Below are 25,292 nucleotides of genomic sequence, written 5' to 3'. Positions count from 1 at the left end.
TTTTTAAGAACACAAGGTATGGAAGAATGACACCAAATGAACACAGGCATTTGCTTAGAACAGAATGGTAGAATCAGAGCCCCTTTCTCTGCAAGGCCCATCTTTTGCATTTTACCAGATATCTTCTTCAAGCAGACCTTTTACAAATATTCACTATGAGAATTCATTTAGGAAAATGGTATAGACTCTTCCAGGAGCACTTAGATTCTTTGCCTCCATTTTACTTTCAAGGAGAGCTTTACTAAGCCCTATTTGTTGCAGAAATATCTTTAATTAATGTGACATGTAAGGCAATGCCTGGCTTGGGCAATACATCAGACCCATCTTTGCTTTACCAAAATGCAATACTGTAAGAATTATAGGCAAAGGAGCCCTGAAACCTACATCACATTGTAAAGAGGCTTTATGTTGTTGGGGGCTCAGACAAGGGGTCTGTCCATGCCCAACTCTTACAGTCAAGTTGCATTCTAGTTCCATGATGCTAGTGAGCAGTGATACATAAACTATGTGTCAGTTTTTCAGTGTGGGAATATTGGCTGATTACAAAGGTTACAGAGAAACAGATCCCAAAGGGAGGACAGTCTAGAAAAAAAGCTTTTGTTTTCTTTCTTCTGGAATGGAGCCCTCTTGTTTTAATTGTTCATTACAAAGCATCAGAGTGGATAGCTGGCATTTGGCAGGAGCCTCCTGGTACAAGGACACAGACAGCATTAATAGTAGTTGATCCTCTGTTTGGCATAACATCCCCTGAAACTCTGGCCTTAAGCTGATGTTACACCACTGATGTTGGGCAGAGCTTAGCGTTATCACTGCAATATTATCATGGCTTTATATATTTAAAGGCAGGAAACTTTTTTTTTTTAAAAAAAAAAGTTTTCCCCTTGAGAATATGCACAGCAAAACAAACACTAATCCAATAGTTTATACATGTCTAATTCAGTGACGTGATTATGTCCTTGGAGTTGTGCAACAATTCTTTCTCTCCCTGAGTTGTTCCTCCATTAATTCATTGCCTCATAAGCTTCCTTTCTCACCTACAAGTTGTTGTCACTTTGCTTCTTTATTGCTAGATCTTAAAAGAACACAATGCCCCAGACAGTCTTCTTTAGCCATTAAGCAAAACTATTATTTGGCTTAAAGGAGACTTCAGGGGAATATCTGTAACTTAAGATTTAAAGATTATTGCAAAACAGTCCTTTCCAAAGGGTCATCTACTCTCTGATGCCCAGAAAGTTTAGATTCTGTGGTTACTTGAGATTGTGATCATTAGGAAACTCATCTACTTTTGACGATAGCTGGTATAGCTAGTGTTTGTGCCCTTTTAAAATCTGTTTTCCTTCATTCTCTACATAATCCCATACCAGTCTTTCAGTTGGTTGAATATATAACCATTTGTGCCACCTGGGACTCCTCAGAAAGACAAGGCTGTTTAAAAGAGCCTTGCTCTGTAGCCTCTTGAAATAAGTGTCACCTAGATTTAATTGTCAGCTCTAGACATGTAAATATATAGAGCATTAAGACATAGGTGGCCAGCAGCTGTATTTAAAAATATTTTGTTTTTTTAAGTTGGTAATACATTTGGTACAAAATTTTTAAATCTATGAAAGAAAATGACAGTGAAAAATCTCCCAAGCCTATCCCCATCCTCCCACTCACCCTATGAACTAAATTTCCAAGAATTTATCCCATAAATGCCACAGAGACAATGTGAAATAACTTATGTGCAAGAATACTATTGCAGCATTACTTGTAATAGCAAAAGATGGGAAACATCAAATGTCTATCAGGAGATGGATTAAATAAATTTTTATTATTATACAGCTATAAAAGAAAATAAGGCAGTTCCTTATGTGCAAGTGTATATTAAGTGGAAAAAGCAAAGTGCCAAACAACATGTATAGTATGCTGTTATTTGTGGTTTTATTAGAAATGAGTGTATATGCACATATTTCTGAGGGGGTGAGGGAAGGAGTTGGAGGGAAGGGCACATTACCAGGCGATAAAGAACAGAGTTGCTCTGGGGAAATGGTTGAAGTTCTCTGAAACTTGGGGCTTGAGGTGTAGTGAGGATGAGGTTAGTACTTAGCCAGCTCTTTCCACCTTCTTTAGACGATTAGCAGCATTGCGTTACACTCAGTAATACACCATTTTTCTTAATTGTTTTCATTTTTCCCATCAGTGTATTTAAAGCAGTTTTTTTAAGAACTCCACAGCAATTAATAGGAACCTTGATGGTACAGTGGTTAAGTGCTGGGCTGCTAACGAAAAGGTTGGCAGTATGAACTCAGCATCTGGCTCCACGGGAGAAAGATGTGGCTGTCTGCTTCTTTAAAGATTACAGCCCTCTATAGGGCAGTTCTACTATGTCCTTTAAGGTGGTTTTGAGTCAGAATTCATTGTTTCTAATATTTGCAGTTAAAAATAATACTATAATAAAGAATCTCTTACATACTTCTTTTTTTATGTAATAGCACTGTATCTGAAGGTTAAAATCCTACAGGTAGGATTCCTGGATAAAAGAGTAAGTGCTTTCATAATTTTGAAAGAAATCACCTTATTCTACCCTTCAGAGGTCTCAATGCATACTCCCATCAGCAATGGCAATGCCTGATTCCCCAAATGCTTGCCATCTAGGACTTTTATTAAACTTTTTTGTATTTGCCAGTCTGGTGATTAAAAATAGCATGGCACATGCGTGGAAAACATTTTATTGTGGTGTGCATGAAAGTTTACAGACAGGGTAAATTAGTCTCCCATTCCACCATTTCTATACATCTTGTTTTGTGACAGATGCTGTCCCTTCAACGTAACACCTCCCTACATCCTCCCCAGGTTCCCATTTCTATTCATCCATCCTTTATGCCCCTTCTTGCCTTCTGAACTTGGCTTTTGGGTAAATAACTGCCCTTTTTGTCTCATGTCGTTGATTTTCTTGAGAAGCACATTCCTCATAAGTGCTATAGTTTACTTTATAGGCCTGTCTATCATTTGAGAAAGGTCGTCCTGGGAGTGGGTTCCATTCCAGGGTTGAAGGTGTCAAAGGGTCATAGACTTGAGGGTGCTGCCAGTCTCTAGAGACCAATATGTCCGGTCTATTTTATGATTTTGAATTTTGTCCTACATTTTTCTCCCACGTGGTCCAGAGCCTTCTATTGTGATCCCTGTCGGAGTGGTTGGCAGTGTAGTTAGGCATCATCTAATGTTTCTGGTCTCAGGATACTAGAAGCTGGGGTTTGTGTGGTCCTTTGACTAACGGATTCCTTGATTCTTTGATTTTCTTCACTCTTCTTTATCCAAATAGGCAAGAAACCAATCGTATTTTAGATAACTGCTTACAAGCCTTTAAGACCCCAGTCACTACTCACTAAGGTAGGATGAAGAACATCGCCTTTATGGACTATGTCCTGCCAATTGATCTAGATGTCCCCTGAGACTGTGGTCCTAAGCCCTCAAGCCCAGTGACTTACTGTGGTTTTAACCACAATGCATTTCTCTTCTTACAAATGAAGACTAGAATGTTTTCATATGTTTAAGATCCATTATTTCTGTCTGCTGAAAAATTTCAATCAACATAGTGAACTACAGAAAATTACTAAGCATTTCTGTGTCTCATTTTCCTTATCTATTAATTGGGAATAAATATCATAAAGTCATATTGTTGGTTGAATAAATGAAATGTATACACAGTACTCTACACAGTGCCTGGCCTGTAGCAAGCATTCAATAAATTATGTAATGGCTGGCAATCAGAGCAGCAGATAGAACAGTACAAATTGAGTTAAGAGAGTAGTAGTTCATCTTCATGTCTCCAGCCACACGGAGCCTTCTTTATTTACACTGTCATTCGTCAGAGTTGTCTCTATCTTGGGAAAGTAGAGAACTTTCCCCATGAAACCAAATCTGTATCAGTAGGGCTCTTAAGGGGTAAGCACAGCTTCATCTCTAATATTTAGATGTAGCCAACATGGTAAGCACATTTGGTCTAATATGAAATAAAAACAAGATAAACAATACCCAAATGTGTATTTCTTTGTCCCACCATCATTCCCAACTCCAGGGTTGGGGCTGAGGCTTCTGAGCAGAGGGAAAAGCCTGCTGTATTCCACCAGCTAGAAAACAGACCTTTTCCTTTGTCTGACATCAGACTGGTTTTCACAGAAGGGGAGCACAGCAGAGACTTGGTGAGAAGTGGTGTATTTAATAAAGGTCCTTGAAGACGGGAAGCCTGGCTTACAGCAATCCTTGCTGCTGGTGTACAAGGGCTATTGCCTGGCAGATTGTGAATGTTTACTTACCCAAAGCTACTGAATATTTCCTTTGGACTTGTATAAAGCCCTGGCTCCCCCTACTTTTCAGCTGTCCATGCTTTGCATACTCCCCTCTTTTGGCTTCCTTGGGCTCCTTGCTCCTTGTCATTTGTACCTTTTACACTCAGCAAGCTAGTATCACTCTCACGTCTCTGAGAAGAGGGAATCTTACGCCCCTTCTTGGAGCCAAAGAACTGGCGACAAGATGAAGATGTGGCATAAGTTAGACTCCAAGCAGACTGGTAAGATGGTAGTAATGGTTCCTGGTAGGGAACACTGGAGTTACTCCCCACTCCCCCACCCCATGGCTCCATGGATTCTGAAGGCCTGTCCCAGGGCAGATGTAGCTTCTGTTCTGGCTGTGGAATCATCAGGATGACGTGGTAATGGCTGGACAGAGGTGTCTGCAGTGTGGGGCAGAAGAACTCTGCCCATTTGTACAGCTTGAGAGAGGGAAGCTGAGGGCCATCCTTTGGCAAACATTCCATAGCAAGGCCAAGACAGGTGATGGACCAGGCCTCCTGGCCAAGGGCTGAAGCATCAAAGCATTTGGTGATGTTTGAGCCAAGCAAGGGCATGGTGGCATGGAGGCAGTGGTGGAAGCTCATAGCCAGAGCCTAAGCTGAGAGATGAAAGGTAGGCAAGGCTGGCCGGGGACTGGATCCAGTGCCTCCTGCCAGATGTCATCAAGATGTCTTCCCAGCAGGAGAGCATCATTCAGCTGGGAGCATTTCCAGGTAGCTTCCATACCCCTCCCTGCTACTCCCTGGCAGCACAGTGTGGGGGGTCTTCCTTGGCCACATAGCCTGGGGAGCAGTGGCAGCGGTAGGAGCCTTCTATGTTCTCGCAGTGGCCATGGGCACACAGAGCAGCAGGGCCATTCAAATCCTCACATTCATTGACATCTAGGATGAAGGGGAGAATGGCAGAGCTGTAGGGAGCCCACGAGTCTGGCCTGCTCTCCCTGCCCCTTTGAAACCAGACCCTGGCCCTTGCCTTGCTGCCAATTCACAGAGCTGGCACCTGAGGTTGAAGTCACTGTCCCAAACTAAGCAACTTAGTAACATAAAACAATCGTGAGCTCAGACCACGCCCAGAACAGTGATCCTGTCCCCCCCGCCTGCCTTCTGTGTTAGAAATCTCCACACTTTCAAAATGCAGTATTAGACCTCCCCTCATGAAACCTCTCCCCGTAGGCTGGTGCCTGGCAGCCCCACTAGGGGACAGCAGTGGACTGTCTTAAATTTAGTAGGACATCTGCACGTGGGCAGAGTGCCAGCCTGGCCTTCGCATGCACATCAGAGCCACCACCCGCCTTCAACTGTAAACTCACCCACACAGGCCATGTGGGCCATGTCCAGCTGGAAGCCCTCGAAGCAGTCGCAGGTGTAGCCCTCCTGCACGCGCACACAGCGCCCATTCTCACAGCCGTTCAGGATGCCGCACTCCTCTGCCCGGAGCCCTTCAAAGCCAGCCTGGTAGTCTGGTAGGAGGGAGCCAGAGAGAAGGAAGACAAGGCCTCAGAGTCGGGTCTCTTAACTCCAGAACCCCCACCCTCCTGGTTGCCCCTGACAAACTCTCTGGGGCAGGAGTCATAAAGTTCTCACAGAAAAGTACTAAAATGAAAGGTGATGGTGATACTCTTTAAAACTAAGTATGTTCCATTTCAGTGAGACAGACATGCTAGGCTTGGCGCGAACACTCCTGGAATAATGGTTGGGACTCCACTTTTGCAGTTCAAAGCTCCAAAACTGATGGATGTCCTTATGTAGTTTTTGGTTTTGTTGGTGTTGGCCATAGGAGCTGTAGCAGGTGCCTGACTTGACTTCCTCAGCCCTGAGGGCTGAAGTTGTCACCATCTGAAAGAAGCCACCTCAGCAGGCCTTGAACGTGATTGAAAAGTCTTCATCCACATGCCAGGTGATGAATGTGAGTGCTGGCTCCCCTGAAAGCAGGCCGTCCCTTACTGTCTAAGTGGTATGGAAGGAGACTTGTTGACCAAATGTGGAAAACAGCCCAAGTGTACCCCACTTTCTCACTCTCTTGACTCCCAGAGGCAAGCCTGTGGAGCCTGAGAAGAGCCCTGTACTCTTTGGCGCCCCCGTGCTACTTTGTGATAGTTACCAGGTCTGACGGGGGCTGAGGAGCTGTCCCTGAGTGATCCCTGAGGGGAACAGTTGGCTCAGTGCATTCTTTCCCTTCCTCACCCTCAGCCTGCTGGCAACATGATGTAACAGAAGGAAGTGAAACATCCTCCCTGCCCTCCTCTCCTCTTTTTACAGCAATACGGACCTGGCAGGCTGGCCACGTAGCGGGGCTGGGCTTCTGGAGGCTGTAGGGGTGATTCAAAGGCAAGTGTGTGGTCCCCTAGGTGGCTGGCCATGTCAGGGAAGGCTGGTTCAGGGAGGCTGTCCTCAGGGCCCAAGTAGTTATAGAAGGGGGCTCCATCAGGGCCATAGAGGCCGTAGTGAAGGTCATCTGGGCCAGGGCCATATTCATAACCTGGGCGGAAGTGGACTCCAGCCTCCCGCTCTGCCTCGATGCGGGCCACATTGCACAGCTGAGCATAGACCTCTGTCAGGGAGGAGGGAGAGAAACATTGGCCTCCAATTCCTGGGAGCTGAGGCTTAGTTAGACATTTCCCTCCACACCTCAGGGGTGGGAGGGAACAGGGCTGATAAGGAGCAGTAGGCGGGACAGTCAAGATCAAGGTGAAGGGAGTCCAGCTCAGGGTGAGAAACGTCCAGATCAGAGTGGGGGAGTCCAGATCAGGGTGATGGGAGTTCAAGTCAGCGTGAGAAACGTCCAGACCAGGGTGGGGGAGTCCAGATCAGGGTGATGGGAGTCCAAGTCAGCGTGAGAAACGTCCAGATCAGGGTGGGGGAGTCCAGATCAGGGGGAAGGGAGTTCAAGTCAGTGTGAGAAACGTCCAGATCAGGGTGGGGGGAGTGCAGATCATGGTGAAAGGAGTCCAAGTCAGGGTGAGAAACGTCCAGATCAGAGTGAGGTGAGCACAAGTATGGGTGGGGGGAAGCCATTCTCCTCTGAGAGTTCCATGCACCCATCCTCTCTACTTTATCCCCAAACAAGAGTGATCAGGACAGGGGCCACCATGCTGCCTGCCACCTCCTTCCTTCCCAGGAGAAGATGTCCCCCTAAGGGGGATGCCAGCCCACTGCTGTGTTCTGTACCCCCATCCTCCACTCCCAGCACAGACAGCCCCTCTCACCAGAGCTCCTGGGGGGACACAGGGCGCACTGCTGGCTCCAGGCTTCCCCATCCTGGCAGCAGCATTCTGTGTAGGTGGTGCGGCGCCCACGCAAGGGCTGGCTGCACACATAGTTGGTGACTTTCTTCCAGCAGATGTCCGTGTGGATATCATGGTCAGGGAGGTCATCTGGGAGCACAGGGCAGAGAGACAAATGAAGTCTCCAGGCACAGACCACTGTTCCACTGCCCTGCTGGCCCCGTCCACTCACCCTCGTCGCTGGTGCCATTCACGCAGCGCTGCTGGCTGAGGTCCAGGACGAGGGGTGGACTGCAGAAGCAGTGGAAGGAGCCCTCTGTGTTCACACACTCGCCGTTCTCACAGACCATGGCCTGACACTCATTGTGATCTGCAGTGACAGGAAGGAGGAAGGACAGTGAGGAGGCAGTGCCTAGGCCCCACTGACCGCCTCCACAGGGCTCTTCTGTGACCAAGAATGAAGGCAGCACACATTACACCCAACTGAGGGGGCACGTCCCTATCGATGCACTTACAAACAATCCTGACAACGCTGCCTCCCCTTACCTCGTAGCTGCCTGTCACAGTGGACACCTTCCCCAGGAATGGACACTCCCCCGGAATGTGACTGATGGGGTGGAGGTCTGGGAGGGAAGGGTGAGTGCTCACCCTCACACTTCTTGCTGGCGGCATCATAGTGGTAGCCAGGATCACACAGGCAGATGTAGCTGGGCACTGTGTTGAGGCACTGGCCATTCCTGCAGAGATCCGGCCCGAACATCACACACTCATCAGCGTCTGTGGGAGACAGAGCAGGGAAGTACTTAGGCCCTGGGACTCCAAAGCTGGGCTTTCTGGGCTCAGGTCCTGGCTCCGCTGTTTACCAGCTGAGAGACTTGGGGCAAGTTGCTTAAATCCTCCTCACCTCAGGTTCCTGCTTGTAAAACGTGAATTATAATGCTTACTTCTTACAGGTGTTAGGATTATTGTTGTTGTTAGGTGACCTCGAGCTGAATAAAACTCAGTAACCTTATGAATAGGTCAGAACTCTGGCCTATCCTGTGCCATCCTCATCATCTCCGACACACTTGAGCCCACTGCTGCAGTCACTGAGTCAATCCATCTCATTGAGGGTCTTCCTTTCTCTCTTCCACCTCCACCTTTCCAAGCATAATATCCCTTTCCAAGACAGCCTCTCCTAACAACATGCCCAACATAAGTAACACAAAATTTCGCCATCTTCGCCTCTAAGGAGCACTCTGGCTGCACTTTTTCTAAGACCTATCTGTTTGGTTTTTTGGCAGCCCATGGGACATTCAGTGCTCTTTTCCGACACCACAATTCAAAGGCATCAATTCTCCTGTCATCCTTATTCATTGCCCAGCTTTCAGATGCACAGCAAGTGAATGAAAAATTATGGCGTGAATCAGGTGCGCCTAGGCCTTGAACTGATATCACTGCTCCTCAGTAATTTGGAGAGGTCCCTGACAGCAGGCTTGCCCAGTGCAGTATGCTTCCTAATCTCCTGGTACCAAGGGTGTTGACTGTGGATCCATGTGTGGTGTTAATGTATGTTAGAGTTCTTAAAACAGTGTGTGGTGGGAAAAAGAAAAAAAACACAACAATGTGTGGCACATAGCAAGCCCTCCAGGAGAGCCACTTCTGTTTCTCTCATCTCCTCCTGCAGCTTCAGGACCATAGGGAGTCCCTGAAACACCCCACTGTGAGAATAAGTTCCCCAGGTCCTGACTTCAGAAATGGGGCACAGGAGAAAAGCAGGAGTCCATGGCCTCTGTCCAGCAGTGTCCTTCATCCTCTCTGGCCCTATGTCCACACACAGTGGAGGATGGGAGTTAGTCAAGGCATCGCAGTTTGTTCTTGAACACTTTCCTTCAGGAACAACTCAGGAGAGGTCTGAATGGGACGCTCCAGGAAGACCCTGGGTCAGAACTCTCAGCTAAAAAAAGCTCACACAGGGTTAAGGCTGAAACAGAAAGGCTAAAAGCTGTCTAGGTGGACCGGCCAGATCCGAGCTTCCCTGGGGGCTTCCTGGAGGAGCAGGCTGGATTTGCTCAGTGAGCAGATTGGGGTGAGGGCTGCAGGGACGTACCTGTGTAGGTGGTCTGTCCAAACATCCAGGTGCCTTCCACGGGGATGTAGCCCCTGCCACTGGGGCAGATCTCAATGAATTCCACTGTGTGTGGAAGCATCCAGTTCAGAGAAAGAAGGGGGTTGTTCTCCTTCCTCCCTCCCCTCTTTCCAGTGTCACCCCATAAATCTGATCCACAGTATATGGGGAGACACTGAGGGGGTCTTACCTGAGTCCTCGGGTGGGCACAATTCACAGGCGTCTCCCCAGCTGGTGCCCCATGTGCAGCAACACTCGGCCTGAGTGGTGTTCCGGCCCAGGACGCTGGAGCAGGGTGGCTGGCCATTCAGCCCAGAGTAGCATTCCATTCGAATGGGGCCTGAAGGGTGGTCCACTGTTGGGGCCTCGGGGACACCCTGACCTGTGCGGGATTATTAGCTGCTTAAGAGCCACCCCAGTCCTTGAATTAAAATGTAACATTGACAGCATTCTACAATGTATACTGTGCTTCTATCAATGATATTATTTCACTCCCTGGGGTGGGTGTTATTATCTCCCTTCTCCAGATGATAAAATCGAAACTTAGAGAAGTTAAGTGAGTTGTCACACAGGTCTACAGCTACTAAGTGATGCAGCATGGATTTGAACCCTTGCTCTCTCTGTATGCCACACTACCTCCCTCCCATGTAGTAGGATACCCTAGTCCAGACCCCCCACCCCCACCCCAGGGACAGCCTTTTATTCTTCTACTTCCTAATGTGTCCAGTCCCTCACAATTACCACCCTTCCTCTTTCTCCTGTGACTGAGCTGAAGAAAGCATAAAGGTGGTTGTGCGGCCTCCTTTTCTCCAAGCCCATGAAGGCCGGGTGAGGACTAGCCCAGCCGAGCGGAGAGGCTGAGTTACTATCTAAGCTCTGAGTCCAGCCTCGCCTCACTCATGGGCCAAGGTAGTGAAGCTGCTGGCGCAGTGCAAGCACTTTGTAAGCCCCAGAACTGTCTTGGATGTTGAAGGGCCTAGGGAGGATGTCCTGTGAGCGTCCCAGCCTTACCTCCAGCCGCCCGCGGGCGGCAGCGCCCCTCCTGAGCATCATATTCCTCCATGTCACTGGCACACAGGCACAGAAAGGAACCCTCCACGTTCTCACAGAGCGCAGCCCCGCACACGGCCAGCATCAGCTCGCACTCATTCACGTCTGCCAGGCATGGGGACAGGTTTATTGGTGTTAAAAAAATTAGGCAGCCTGGGGCCCGAGCAGGCAGGCCCTCATCTCATCCCCCGCAAAACAAGCAGGCTGGGTTTTGAAAGTGAAGGTGCTGGCTGTAGGATGGAGGGGAAATCGCCCTCTTCCTTGAAGCCTTCCCTGCCCATTCTGTGGGGAGCTCTTAGGGAGCAGTGTGACCACAGGCATAGCAGGAAAGAGATGACCAACATGTATGGAGATGGAAAGAAGGGCAGCTGGGCCGTTCCTTCCCTGGTCATGAGCCTGGCCACCCACAAACCTCTCACCAACACAGTCCCAGCCTGATGGTGAAGTCTCGAAGCCCTGATCACAGAGACAGCGGAAAGAGCCTTCAGAGTTGTCGCAGAAGCCATGGCTCCCACACATGGTGTCATTGGCACATTCGTCTATGTCTGTGGGACAGCAGAGACCAGACTATAGGGTGCTTCTCTCTCTCCCCTCCCCCTGCATATCTCTGCTTACTGGAAAAAATTTATTTACTTATTAACACCAAGATCTAAATCAAAACAAAAAACCATCTCTAAACACAGAATAAAAATACAAACAGCCCTCTCCAATTTTGGCGCAAGCTCTATAGTATGGAAATCTACCTACTTCAAAGGTCTCCAAAATTCCTATCTGTAAGATACGATGGGTACCCGCAGACCTCACACCCTGACCCCCGGCCCCTGCTCACCGATGCAGTCCCCACTCGGGGTCATGTGGAAGCCAGGCTGGCAGCCCACCACACAGCGGAAGGAGCCAGGGCTGTTCTCACACCTCCAGGGTCCACACACGGAGTCGTCATAGCCCGCACACTCATCAACATCTGTCACCAGAGCCATGAGAGAGGGCAGAGATGGGGCAGTGTTGGCCAGTCAGTGTGCTGGCCTGGCCATCTGCTGTAACTAAGTCATGGCCCACAATGTGGGAGGGCTGTGAGTGTCCTTGATCTGTTACACATTGCCATGCTTATCTCAACCCCAGTACATCAAGTTCAGGATCACTGCCCCGACCCAGCAGGGATGAGCGGCTAGGAAGAGAACTGTGTGCTAAGTAGCAAAGCGCTATGCTTTCTGTAACTCTTGTCCCTCTCACCCGCTCTCCTCATCAGCTGAGCACATTATACTTCTCTTCACATCAACCCTTCACCACAGAGCTCGCCTCATCGCTATCTCTCTTGCTCAATTTCAAGATAGTCCATAACAATCTTACTTATCCCAGCAAAAGGCCTTAAAACTAGCAGGTGTTCAATAAATGTCTGTTGGAATCAGTGTAACTTTAAAAAGAGTTACGTGCTCTGCTAACACAAGAGCCAGGAAGACAGCCTCAGAGCGAGCAGAGGCCCCACACTCTGTTCACTGAACGATCCCTCTGTGGGAAGTAGTGCTTCCTGGGAAACTGCAGGCCCCAGTCCCAGGTAGCTGAGAGCCAGGCACGGGTGGAGGGAGGCAGGTGTGGGGCAGCACCCCCTTCACACTCCAAAGCCCTTACCCACACATTCTCCACTCTCCAGGGAGGGCTGGAAGCCAGTGTCACACAGACAGTTGAAGGAGCCCTCAGTGTTGACACAGTGCCCTCCCGGACACTGGTCTGTTGCTGCGCACTCGTCCACATCTAGAAGAGAAGGATGTCAGCAGTCCCAGCCCCCTCCTCCATGGAGCCCCTAGGAGGACATGGGGAGGGCCCTGAGCTGGAGGCCAGCTGGAAGCAGGTGAAACTGGGCCTCTGTTGGGGCAAGAGAGGAATCCAGAAAGGGCCACAGAGACCTTGGTGAAGGACTCTAAGGCGCTCCTTAGCCCTTAGCTTCCTCTCATCAACCCCAGCCAGTCTCCCATCCTGGGTGGAACCATAGTACTCTATTTCTGTAAACCAGGAAAACAAGTTGCCAAAGGGACTCTGACTCATGTCAAGGAGAACTGGTCTGCACAAGGATTTTGAAGGCTGGTCTTCTGGAAGTGGATCAGCAGGTCTTTCTTCTGGGGCACTTCTGGGTGGTTTGAACCTCCAGCCTTTAGTTAGCAGCAGAGGGCATGAATAGTTTGAGCCACCCAATGGCGTCTGTTTTCAGCACTTAATAAGGGCTTTCACTGCATCACTACAAACAAAGCCTCTGGCGCCCCCTGCTAGTGACTAATAGTCATGGCCACGCTGGCTTCTCACCCTGGCAGCTGGTGTCCCCCAGGGCGCTGACAAAGCCGGGGGCACAGAGACAGAAGAAGGACCCGTGGCTGTTGAGGCACTCGCCATGCGGTGAGCAGTACTCTTCTCCCACACACTCGTTTACGTCTGCAACAAGAAGAAGGCCTGGTGTTTGCAGGGGACAGCTTTGCCTCTTGTGCACTCACTGTCCCCCTACCCTACCCCGTGGTGGAGAAGACACTCACCCTCACAGACAGACAAGCACTCACCCTCACAGATGGTGCCATTGGCCAGCTGGAAGCCAAGGGGGCAGAGGCACTGGTAGGAGCCAGGCACGTTCTTGCACTCGCCTCCCAGGCAGCTGCTCTGGGGGTCTTCACATTCATCGATGTCTGCAGGCCCACAAAAGGGAGGGAGAAAGCTGATAGCAGCCCCTCCCAACGCAGGGACCTAGGAGGAGGCCCCAGGGTCCCCATCACTGTCTGAGGAGACTGGAGCCATAGAAGCATTGGCTCCTTACACAGCAGCACAATGGGGAGAAGGCTGTGCTGAAGGAAGCCTGGTGGGGGGGGGGGGGCAGAAGGCTCACTCACAGCTCTGCCTGGGCTCAGCCCCTGCCTCCACTGCTCACCTTAGGGATTCTCAGCCCCTCCCAGCAACCCTTACCTTAGCTAAGAGGGCTTAGCTTTTCCTTAGAAGCATAAGGAAATGAGAAAGAAGGCATGGTTGGAGAAATTGAGATAGCGTCTTAACTTCCTGAAATCTGATCCTTGTCTCTCAAACCAGGATCCTAGTCCACACTCTCCCTAGAACCTTGTTAGACTTCAGATCCCACAGCTTCCCTCCAGGGTCTGACTTGGTGGGTCAGGCCAGGCCCAGGAAGCAGTATATCTAACAAAGTTCCCCTGTGATGTTTACACACACACACACAAGCCTTTTAATTTGGTCCATGAGACTCAGGTCTGCGGTTGACCACCTGCTCAAGTTTGGGAGGGGGTGAGAAAGATGTCCCTCAGTGGATTGAAGGACCCCACTGGTCTAGATATCCTCTTTCTCCTCTTTAAAAAATGTTTAATTGTGACTTGAGTGAAAGTTGACAGGGCAAATTTTATTCTCCATTACAGAAGCAGGAGTAGCATCCACTTCCAAAACAATGTGCCACTGGAAACTCTATAAACTTTGATAAATGACTGTAGTTACAGAAAGGCTTCAGGCCTTTTGTTCATTTGAATCATGCTTGACTCAATAGCAACCAACAATAACGTCAACTGAACTTTAGTGGCTTTGTCCGTAAGGAGTTGGGCTGCTAACCCAAAGGCCTTTTCGGGAGAAAGGTGGGCCTTCTCCTCCCATGTGATTTACAACTCTGAAAACCCGCTGGAGGGTTAGCTAGGAGTGGGTTTCAACTCTATGGCAATGTTTGTTCATGTACATTATGCGTTGTTTGTTGGGTTTTCGGGGTTTTTTTCCTTGTTGTATACCATGGAATCGGATCCAACTGGCACAAGAGGAGGTTGCCCCTTCTTCTCCAGCAGAGCATCTGGTGGATTCGAACCACATGCCTCCAGGATTGCAGCACAGCTTCTTGCCACCAGAGCTCCCTTCACATTATGCTTTGTGACACTGATTACAATCCCCATGTTCTAACATCACTCCTTATGTTCCACTTTCTCCCTGTTGACACTCCCCCTTGAAGAGTGACAGGTGAGTCCCCCAAGTCCCCATCTGCACTTCACAGACTGCTTACCTTCACAGGTATGGCCCAGGGGGCTGGGCTGGTAGCCTTCATCACAGTCCTTACAGAGGAAGGAGCCCACCGTGTTGGTGCAGACTCCTGAGGGGCAGACCCCCGGGAAGGCACACTCGTCCAGGTCTGAGGCAGGCAAAGAGTCAGTCATGCAAGTGAGTGGAAGGCTTCCCCACCCAGCACAGGCACTTCACCACACCTCTGCGTCCCTCTCTGAGCGCATAGGACACTTTTCCAGCCTCTGGGGAAAGGCAGGTGCTGGCTGTGGGCTCTCTAGAGGGCAATCCCGGGATTCCTGCCCTCACCTCTGAGCTTGGGAATTCTGACACCAGCAGCTCTCCTTGGGGCCAAATCAGTGTCAGATTCCCCAATAAACCAGGCAAGCATAGGATTGTTATTGTTGTATACAATGAAGTCGGAACCAACCCATAGCTGACCCTCTGGCAGATTTTCAGAGGCAGTTAATCGCACGGGAGGAGATTGCTTCTCCTGGGGTACTGCTGGTGGATTAGAACCGCATGCCTTTGGGAATGCAAGCACAGCTTCTTGCCGCTAGGCCACCAGAGCTCCCTAAGCATGGGATTAATTGTGCTTATTTACTAACCTAGAGTGAAAAGTTTCACATTTTTTCACGTCAGATTCTGCTGGCATCTGTCCAACCCCTCAGTGCATTCCTAAAGAATCAAAACTTCCTCTCAACTCTCCTTGCTGTCGAGCGGGAGCAGACTCTTAGCTGAGCCTCCGGCAGGTTTCTAAAACCTATACTGGAAGAAACTGCCCATCTTTCTCCCTAGAGCTGTTGCTGGATTCGAAATGGCCACCTTTAGGCTAGCAGCACAACTCCCTACAGATTATTCCACTGAAGAACCCTTTAGAATCAAAGCCTCTTTTCAGAATTACTGTTCCTCAGAAAGATTGAATACTTAGAGCTCGAGTGGCCTGGTGATCAGGTGCTATGCTGCCAATCCAAAGGCACTAGTTCGAGACCATCAGCTGCTCCATGGGAGAAAAAAAGTACAATTTCCTTCCATTCCATTGATAGCTTCTGAAAACCCACTGGAGGGTCAGCTAAGGGGTTGGTTTTGACTTGATGGGACCTAACAACAACCACTCAGAAGCAAAGTAGGCATAATGTCACTTGTGCTTATTTTTAAATCTGTAGTAAATAGTTTCATGTTTTTCATCACATCAAAGAGGTAAAACTCATGTGAAATTGTTCACGACAGACCAAGAAATACGCACAAATAAGCCCATGCTTCCCTTGCTTACTGGGCAATCTGTCCCTATGCTAATTCCACTGACAGGGTCTTCCAGCCCCACTTGGAGACCCTCAGCTTCAGGATGACCCATTCTCTGGGTGGCTTGAATCTCAGTGCCGCCCACAGCTGGGGGATAAGCGGAGTGTCCTCTGCTCCGCCCTCTCTCCCTCTGCCTTCATGTTACCTTCACAAGCCGTGCCTGCTTCATTCACCCAGTATCCGCTGTCACAGGCTGAGCAGGTAAAGGAGCCCTCGGTGTTGACACAGAGCCCGGCAGGGCAGGCGGCCCGGCTGGCACACTCGTCAACATCTGAAACAGGCCATTGGGTTCTGCGTGTGGGCTCGCTGTGGGCAGCCACACCCAGGCCAGCCAGAGGCACAGGCAGGAGGGAATGTGCAGGGCCAGCATGGTCAGGGATGCGGGACCAGGAGTGGATTGGGGCTGGGTACAGAGGAGAAGCCCCAGGCTGGGTGTGATCTGCTCCTGCAGAGGAAACGTTTCCAGTCTTTGTACCTTCACAGCTCTTCCCGTCTGAGGTGACTTCGTAACCCTCTTCACAAGAGCATCTGTAGGTGCCGTCCAGGTTGATGCACCTCCCATGGGCACAGACCCCAGGGGTCAGACATTCATTCACATCTGTAGGAGAGAAGGCCAAGATGGTGGCTGGCCACCCTCCTTCATACAGGTGTCAATCCACAGGCTTAGAGTACCCTGATTATGAGGCCAGTGAACCAGCCTTCAGGGGGCCACAGGCCACCCTTGGAAACGCATGAGGCCATACACCCTCATTCCTGGTATGGACCCACCTGCCCCACTGGAGTTGCGTGCTGTCCTACCAGCCACACTTGCTTCAGTCCTAGCACGTAACACAGAGCACCCTGCATATGTCCTATGGGAAGGAGGCCAGAGCTGCCAGCCCTGGAGCTGCACTGGCCTGTCTATTTAAGGGCACTTCCAGTAAGGTGTCACGGTGGATCTGAACCTCTCTGGCCTGCCACCTACCAATCAAACCAGTATGCTCTCACACACTCAGCCCAACAACCAACTTCTGTGGGTGGGTGAGCCACAAGGAAAGGGCAGGCCAGGCCAGGCCAGGCCTGGATGAGCCACAGGGAGAGGCCAGGGCAGGTGGGTGGGCGGGCCACAGGGAGAGGCCAGGGCAGGTGGGTGGGCGGGCCACAGGGAGAGGCCAGGGCAGGTGGGTGGGCGGGCCACAGGGACAGGTCAGGCCAGGCCTGGGTGGCTGAGCAGCAGCCTCCAGAGCCTGGGAAACAGCTGCCTTCTCCAGATCCTCAAAGCATCGACTCAAAACTCAGCCCCCTCCTGGCATTCAGAACCCTGGGCCCTTCTTCATGTAGGGGCTGACGGGGAGGGCACTCCTACTGGTGACATGCAGCTCCCCTTGGAGGGAAGAGGTAACCACCGTCAAGGAAGGCATTGCACTGAGGTGCTGCTGTTTACGTGGAAGCCACGGGAGGGTCCGACTTGTGGCTCACATAACCAGACTCAGCCTCTTCCTCATCCCACCTAATAGGATTCAGCCACAGAAGTATCCAGGACCTTGAACTATAGTCCTGGACGGATAACACTGAGGAGCAGAAGGGGACACCACCCCAGCTGATTCAGAGGTCAGAGCAGCAGGAACTGAAGCACACATCCATCCTACACCCAGCATCTTCTGGGTGTCTGACAGGACCACAGAAGACAAGAGCCTCCAGTTGTCCCCCTCTGCCCATCTCTTTCCCCCTTTGGGTGGGGCTCAAGCAGGGGTTTTTAGGCCACATGACACCCTCAGTACCTTGGCAAGCAGTCCTTACCTACGCAGGCCCCGTTCTGGCCCCTGTAGCCCTCCTCACAGGCCAGACAAGTGTAGGAGCCGGGGGAGTTGACGCATCTCCCATCGGGGCAGGTGCCAGGGTGACGACATTCATTGATATCTGAAAAATAACAGCCTCTCCCTTGGTCACCCCTGGGAATCACAGCACATGAGCAGGTCTGTGAGGAAGTAAGCCCTTGACCCTGCCCTTGGCTGGGGAAAAAGGCGTCAGTTTTTATGTAAATGAATATAGGAAAGAGTGAGCGTTGTCCTGTGTTCCCAAGCCCTCAATTCCTCCTCCTACTCACTGTCCTAGACAAAAGCGAGAGATGGAAGAATTTAAAAATCAGAAAGGGAGACTCCCTGGGTGGGTGCAGCAGACTGTGGTGACCAGGAGCTGTGGGAAGATGAGAGAGCCCTGCTTTGTAAGCTAGACCGGGGTGTGCCTTCCTATCTTCCCTTGGTGAATTTCTCATCCTTTATAAATGCTGACCTTTACTGCATTTGGGCATGCTTGGCGCACTAACTAGTTGGCAGAGGCCTTAGAAAAGATCACCAGAGGGCGGTAAAGGCAAAACGGACCTTCTGGAAACGAGGCTTGGGGATGAGGACTGAATCTTGATGTAGCCACGGTGGCCTGGACTGAGAAGATGTCTCTGTTGGAGAGGTGTCAGACCTAGGAGGGTGCTCAGCACCCCCTGTGGTGAGACTCCAGGAAGAAAGGATGAGCCTGATCAGCAGACAGGGGAGAGGACACCAGTCCTGGGAGAGTGAGTGATGAGGAGGAGGCGGAGGAGGGAGGTTCAGTTGCCAGGAGCTGCAGGGCAGGGTTCTTCCTGATAAGACCTGGCACCATGAGGTCCACCACAACAAACACTCCAAGACACCCGGAACCTGGCTCAGTTGTTGTTAGGAGCTGCTGAATCACCTACAGCTCATCGTAACAACGATCTGAAGACCACCCTATCCCCATCATCTCTGATAGACTTGACCCCATCGTTACAATTATTGTGTAAATCCATCTCATTGAGGGTCCTCCTCTCTGTCTTTGACCTTACTCCTTTCCCAGAATGATGTCTTTTTTCAAGGACTGGCTGCTCCTGACAACAGCCCCAAAGTATGTGAGGTGAAGTCTCACCTTCGTTGCCATAAGAAGCTCCCTGGTTGCCCTTTCTTCAAGACAGACTTGTTTGTTCTTTTGGTAGTCCACGGGATATTCTGTACTCTAACATCACAGCTTCAAAGCATCGATTCTTCTTCTAGCATTCTTATTCATCATGCAACTTAAGACACATAGGCAAGTGACTGAAGAGCCGGTGTATGGCTTAGGGACTGAACTCTGGGTCAGAGCTGCAGGAGGACATTAGACTCCTCCAGTCCAGTGTCACTATTCATGACAGACAGCTTGGTTCCACTCCAAAGGAAGCAGGATGACTTATTCTTCCCAACAAGTCATTCTTCTTCCTTTAGATTGAGATCTCTACTACTTTAGGGGGAAAATATCTACTAAGCACTCAGGCATGAAAAGAAGACTCAACACTGGAATGCAGGAAGAAAGTCAAGGGTCAGAACACAGGCTTTCTGCAAAAGCGCCAACCCCCCCCAATTGTTATCACAGAACATAACATAGACTCTAAGCCTGAGGGTAAAAATGCATACCCCCCAAGGTGACTTAGGCGGCAGGAGTCAGGATAAATGAAAGCTCCGTGTTTTGGAAGGCTAAAGCCCTCTCAAGCCCAAGCTTCACCTTGGTGAGGGTTATTGTTGTCATGTGGCAGCAAGTTGCCTGCGACTCAGTGGCCCTATATACAACAGCTGTGAACCCTGCTCTGTCCTGAGCCAACATTATTGTCTCTGACACACCTACTCCCAGTATCCCAGTCACTGAGTCAATCCATCTCATCCAGAGTCTTTCTCTCTTGTGCTGTCCCCCCAGCCTTCGAAGCCTCTCTTCAAGGACTGGTCCATCCTTGCAACATGCCCTCCTGATAATCTTCCAGCATGGCAGGAGGGTCTACAACAGGAAGCTATCCCACAGGGCAGGTGGTCATTGAAAGAGCTTGGCTAGGACAGAAGCAGAACTCTTCAGAACAGATGTGGGTAATCCTGGCAACACAGAGATAATGCTCATCTCTGGAAAGAAGGCAACCAGGAGTCCCAAGCTGGCGTTTGGTGACACAAGGCTAAGCTAACCTGAAGTTTCTTTAAAAGACAGAAACAGAGAAAACAAGAAAGAATGAAAACAAACAAAAGCAACCACCACCACCAGATAGAGGGTCTGAAGGATCTAGAACTGCTCACTCTAGCCATCCAGAAGAGAGTAGAAATGGCCTGCTGACCTTGGGTGAGGAGCATGATGAATGGTAAAGGATGAATGGCTTGGTGATAAAGAGTTGCACTGCCAACTTAAAGGTACATGGTTCAAACCCACCAGCTGGTCTCTAGGAGAAAGATGGGTGATATTTACTGTGCTATTTACTGTGTTTGAAAACCCGCTGGAGGGTCAGCTATGAGTCAGTTCCAACTCAATGGTATGTAACAAGAACAGAGGATGAAGAAGGCAATTTCTAAATAAGAAATACCTTATTTAGGGAATTGAGGTTTCTAGGATGATGAGAAAATGTCAAGGTCCTCCTTAGAGTAGGCTGAAGAAAAAAGAAGTATTTAGACTTCTTTTCTAGGGAATCAGGTGACAGAGGAAGGTAAGACTGAGTTTATCAGGAGCAACATGCCCTGAAGTCCGTCTTGTCCCCGCATAGCTTCTGGCTGCAGCGTACAGAATGTCTTACATGGGGCATGTAGAAGACATGTGTCACTAATTCTAGTCACTAAATAGTTCCAGCTCCCCACTTTCTGGGCCACAGCAGGATTGTGCTTCCCAAGCCCTTGTGGCTGGGTGGGGCCATGGGACCACAGCTGGCCAATGTGTTAGAAGTGGAGATGATGTGTATGATTTATTGACCAAAGCATTTCATTGTGTGTAAGCCTCCAGGGTCCTTTTTCTTTCTTCTATGGAAACGTGCCACATTTGAGCTATTGGCTGTCTTTGAGGCTGGTTCAAGGGTGAGAAAGATGGGGCAGGGACCCCAGCTGAACCACAATGGTTGGCACATCACTTCCTCCTATAGCCCAGAGCCCAGCCGGTGATGATCATTGTGAGAGATCTGTCACAAGTGGGAGAAAGAGGGCAGGAGATTGGAGCCACCGAGTCCACCAGAGCCACAGCCGGGCTTTCCTGAATGGAAGCAGATACAGCTAAACCATTAGGAAGTAGACACAACTAAACCATTAACCTAGCTAGTCACAAGGGGCCCCATGAAGATACTGGATGAAATAGATTCTGTGGCCAGATTTCCCGAAGTTGTTCCACCAATCTTGGTCCCTGGACTGAAGCCCTCCACTGGGTGCAGATATCTGCCTAGCCTTGGGTTTGAAGTTTAACTAAAATGATGGTCGGCTTTAGCATGTTGCCAGAAATGAGAACAATCTGTCTTGTCTGTTGCTGTCTCTCTAGCAAGAGGCAACATCTTGCTAGTTGGAGAAAAGGTTGAAGTTAACAATGATTTCATTTTACTTAGATCCACAATCAACACCCCATGGCAGCATCAGTCCAGAAATCAAAAGACATGTTGCCTTGAAAAAACTTGCTGTCTAAGACCTCTCCAAAGTTCTAAAGAGCAAGTAGGTCAGTTTAAAGACTAAGGAATAAAACAAACATACAAAAACCCACAAAGTGCACCTGAAGTAAGCCATGATCTTTTCAATGGCTTTGCATGCATCTGAACATTCGAAAATGAATAAAAAAGACAGAAGAAGAATCGATGACTTTGGAATGTGTTGTTAGAGAAAAAGAATGAATATACCATGGACTGTCAAAAGAACAAACGAACCTGTTTTGAAGGAAGTACAATCAAAGAGAGCTCCTTAGAGGCAAGGATGGTAAACTTCATCTCACTTAGGTTGGGCATATTCTCAGAAGGAACCAATCCTTGGAGACAGACATCATGCTGGGAAAGACAGATGGTCAGTGAAAGAGAAAAAGACCCTCAAGAAGATGGATTGACCCAGAGACTGTAACAATGGGCATCAGCATGACAGAAATCATGAAGATGGTACAGAACAGGACAAGGTTCAGATCTGTTGTTCATTGAGTCTCTGTCATCGTCAATTCGATGGCACCTAACAACAATAGTAACTCCTGCTGTCAGTCAACAAACACTTGCTAACCAAAACTAGGACCATATGCTTAAAGCTTCACGTATCATCCTCTTGGGGTGAGGCTACTAAAAAGACCCAAAAGACCGGTGAAAGCAATTGCTCTTGGAACCAGCCTCACCTGCTGTGTGAAGAAACCACAGTTTACCAGGGCTTCAGCCTTTGCAGGAGGAAATGTAAAGTTACCCACCTCTCTTCCTTGTTAGAGCACAGGGTGAAGCATGGTGTTTGGTCAGGATTGGAAACTTGGGTGACTTTCGACAGCACTTGATGGGAAGAGGGAGGCAAAGACCCTAGGAGTCTGCTGGGGAATCCAACCCCTGTCGATGGGAACTTGGAATTCTGGTACAATAGAAATACTATTGAGACTGTTGGGAGGGCTACTGTCCAATCACTCTGGCCTTTAACCACAGACCTTGAGTTTTTAGTGGAAAGTGGTTTCTTAGTTGGAGAAAGAAGAAAGACAGAGAGGAAATTGACTGGGCTCCTGGGGTGATGGCCCAGGCCTGTGGTTACTGGTGGAAACCTGGAGAAACAGACAAGCTACATCATTCTTTCAACAGACTCTGAGTGCCTACCCTGGGCCAGGAACTCAGCCTGACCTTCTAGCTGAGGCGTGTGTCTAGACGTTTCCCCTAGAAGAGAAGGGGACAATCTAGACGATTGGATGGGTGTGTGTGTGTGTGTGTGTGTGTGTGTAGGGGAGAGGGAACCTAGGTATGAAAAAAAAAAAGAAGAGAAAGGTAAAATACTACTCAATATTAATGAATTGCTTAATTAGTTAAACAGTCAATATCCGTATTTCTCTGAGGATCTGTATATGTCAGAGACAAGGCTTTGTACCTATTATCTTACTCGGTTTTCAGGAGAGCATCTGAGACGGACATTATAGTCTCCATACTCAGACGTTGATATAAGAGCCAGACCCAAGCCTATCCCCGTCAGACCTTGTGCCTTTAATACAGACTGGTAAGTCAGACACTTAATGCTGTGGTCTGTTCTTAGTTCATCTCTGTTAGTTTAACTTTCCTGTTTAATAAAAGCTAATGTCAAATTTAATATTAAAATCTAATGGCAATCAGGATTAAAACCTATAACAAGGAGAGAATAAAATAGGTGAATGGGACCTTCTGAGAATAAAATTCCTATGGCACATCCAAAAACTTCTCCAAGAGGGTAAAAAGGTAAGCCACAGACTGGGAAAAAATATTTTGGAATGACATGTCTGATAATGGACTTATATCTAGGATTTATAGAATATTCCAGCATCTCAACAAGATAAAGGTAAATAACGCAATCACAAAATGGGCACAGGATATGAACAGACCCTTCACCAAAGAAGACATTCAGATGGCGAACAAATAAATACATGAAAAATATTCAAAATTTCTAGCTTCTTAAGAGATGTAAATCAAAACAACTATGAGATATCATCTCACCCCAATAACAATAGCAAAGTTCATCAGAGCAGCAAACAACAAATGCTGGCAAGGTTGTGGAGAAATTGGAACCCCTATTCACTGTCGGTGGGAGTGTAAAATGTTGCAACCACTCTGGAAGGCAGTATGGCACTTACTCAAAAAGTTGGAAATTGAAATACCATTTGACCCAGCAATTCCACTACTGGAAACACACCCTAAAGAAACCAGAACTGCCACCCAAACAGATATATGCACACCCATGTCTATTGCTGCACTGTTCATAATAAGAGGTGGAAACAACCCAAGTACCCATCAACAAATGAATGAATAGAGAAGCTGTATATCACACAATGGAATACTACACAGCACTGAAAAACAAGGAACTCATGAAATATCACACAAAATGGGTGACCATGGAGGACATTATGCTGAGTGAAATATTTCAGTCACAAAAGAACAAATACTACATAAAGCCACTGTTATAAAACAGGACTGACATGGGGGTTAGAGGGAAACTAAGATAAGAGAGGATAAGTAATGAACATTGCATTGAAACAAATGAGGGGAAAGTTGTTTAAAAGGAATATACTATTATTTGCATGACAATAGTTCAGAATAAGAAGTGTATAGAAAGGCAGACTGGGCGGGGGGGGGGGAGAAATTGTGCAACAATGGAAGATTTTTAAAGAGAGACTCAAACTGGGGTGGGTAGGGAGGAAAAGGTGTAACAACAAATGAATGGAAATTCAACTTTTCTATAAACTTTCATTAGAATCACAATAAAAATTAAAACAAAAAAAATTCTAATGTCAATTAGGATTGTCCACAGAGGCAAGGATGCCGAAACTTGGTCTCACATACTTTGGGCATGTTGTCAGGAGAGGCCAGTGCTTGGAAAAAGGGGATCATCCTGGGAAGTTAAAGGGTCAGAGAAAGAAAGGAAGACCCCCAACAAGATGGATTAGCACAGTGACTGTGACAATGGGCTCAAGAGATCATGACAATGGGGCAGCACAGAGCAGGGTTCATAGGGTTCCAGTGAGCCTTCTCATGGAGGAGGATGGGCAATCTCTCCCTATGCTGTTTACTGCCACTGAAAACTCACTGTAGGAGCAGTTATGGGTCAGATCCGACCCGACAGTGTACAATAACAATGTGAATCTTAGAGTTGATTCGCACTTAACAACAGCAACATCAGGAGCAACAATTTTGAAAAATACTACATATCTTGGGAGAGACTGGAGAGCATTATGCTGACTGAAATAACTCTGTCTCATAAGGACAAATACTGCATAAAACCAGTATTATAAAAAATAAAGGGGGGAAGGGGTGAGGGAGGGCTGGGAGAAGGGTGCAACAATGAATGAATGGAATTCCAAAATCTCTGTAGATGTTCATTGAAACGAAAAAGAAATAAATTAATTTAATAAAAAAAAGGACATCTATGGGGGTGCAAGTGGGAAAGGGGTGGGAGAAGAGAGGTGAGAGTGGGCAAGGGGGAAATCACAAGGTTGCATAATTTGGTGGGTGGAGGGAGAGGTAAAGAAAATGGGAAAGATCTGGTGAGGACCTGAAAAGATGGTGTAATGGTGGGCATGATTTAATGGAGATTAATTTTATAAAACATAACACTCTTAGCACCAGCAGCCAGGAAATTAAAAGACATATTGCAATGGGAAAGTCTGCTGTTAGGGATCTCTCCAAAGTACTGAAGAGCAATGATGTCAGTCTGGAGACTAAGGTTTGCCTGATATAGGCCACTGTCTTTGCAATCACTTGCTATGCATCAGAGAGCTGGACAATGACTAGGGAGGATAGAAGAAGAATTGATGCCTTTGAGCTGTGGTG

The 25,292-nt window shown here is 48.5% G+C and overlaps 1 protein-coding gene across 1 annotated transcript in view; it reads right to left on the bottom strand.

Moving 5' to 3' along the window:
- Window positions 1-5,066: 5,066 nt before the first annotated feature.
- Window positions 5,067-25,292, bottom strand: part of LTBP2 (latent transforming growth factor beta binding protein 2) — a 148,136-nt gene continuing 127,910 nt past the window's right edge. The window contains 19 exon segments of the mRNA XM_006884680.1: window positions 5,067-5,212; window positions 5,641-5,790; window positions 6,515-6,584; window positions 6,586-6,881; window positions 7,537-7,704; window positions 7,787-7,924; window positions 8,203-8,331; window positions 9,644-9,727; window positions 9,852-10,043; window positions 10,673-10,816; window positions 11,131-11,256; window positions 11,541-11,672; window positions 12,338-12,460; window positions 13,007-13,132; window positions 13,255-13,377; window positions 14,733-14,858; window positions 16,176-16,301; window positions 16,506-16,628; window positions 17,810-17,929. Coding sequence (XP_006884742.1) covers window positions 5,067-5,212; window positions 5,641-5,790; window positions 6,515-6,584; window positions 6,586-6,881; window positions 7,537-7,704; window positions 7,787-7,924; window positions 8,203-8,331; window positions 9,644-9,727; window positions 9,852-10,043; window positions 10,673-10,816; window positions 11,131-11,256; window positions 11,541-11,672; window positions 12,338-12,460; window positions 13,007-13,132; window positions 13,255-13,377; window positions 14,733-14,858; window positions 16,176-16,301; window positions 16,506-16,628; window positions 17,810-17,929 — 2,642 coding nt within the window.

This window comes from Elephantulus edwardii, unplaced genomic scaffold, assembly GCF_000299155.1.
Source record: "Elephantulus edwardii isolate Elephantulus edwardi_28Jun2011 unplaced genomic scaffold, EleEdw1.0 scaffold00037, whole genome shotgun sequence".
Taxonomy (NCBI): Eukaryota; Metazoa; Chordata; class Mammalia; order Macroscelidea; family Macroscelididae; genus Elephantulus; species Elephantulus edwardii.
This window is presented reverse-complemented; position numbering and strand designations above follow the sequence as displayed.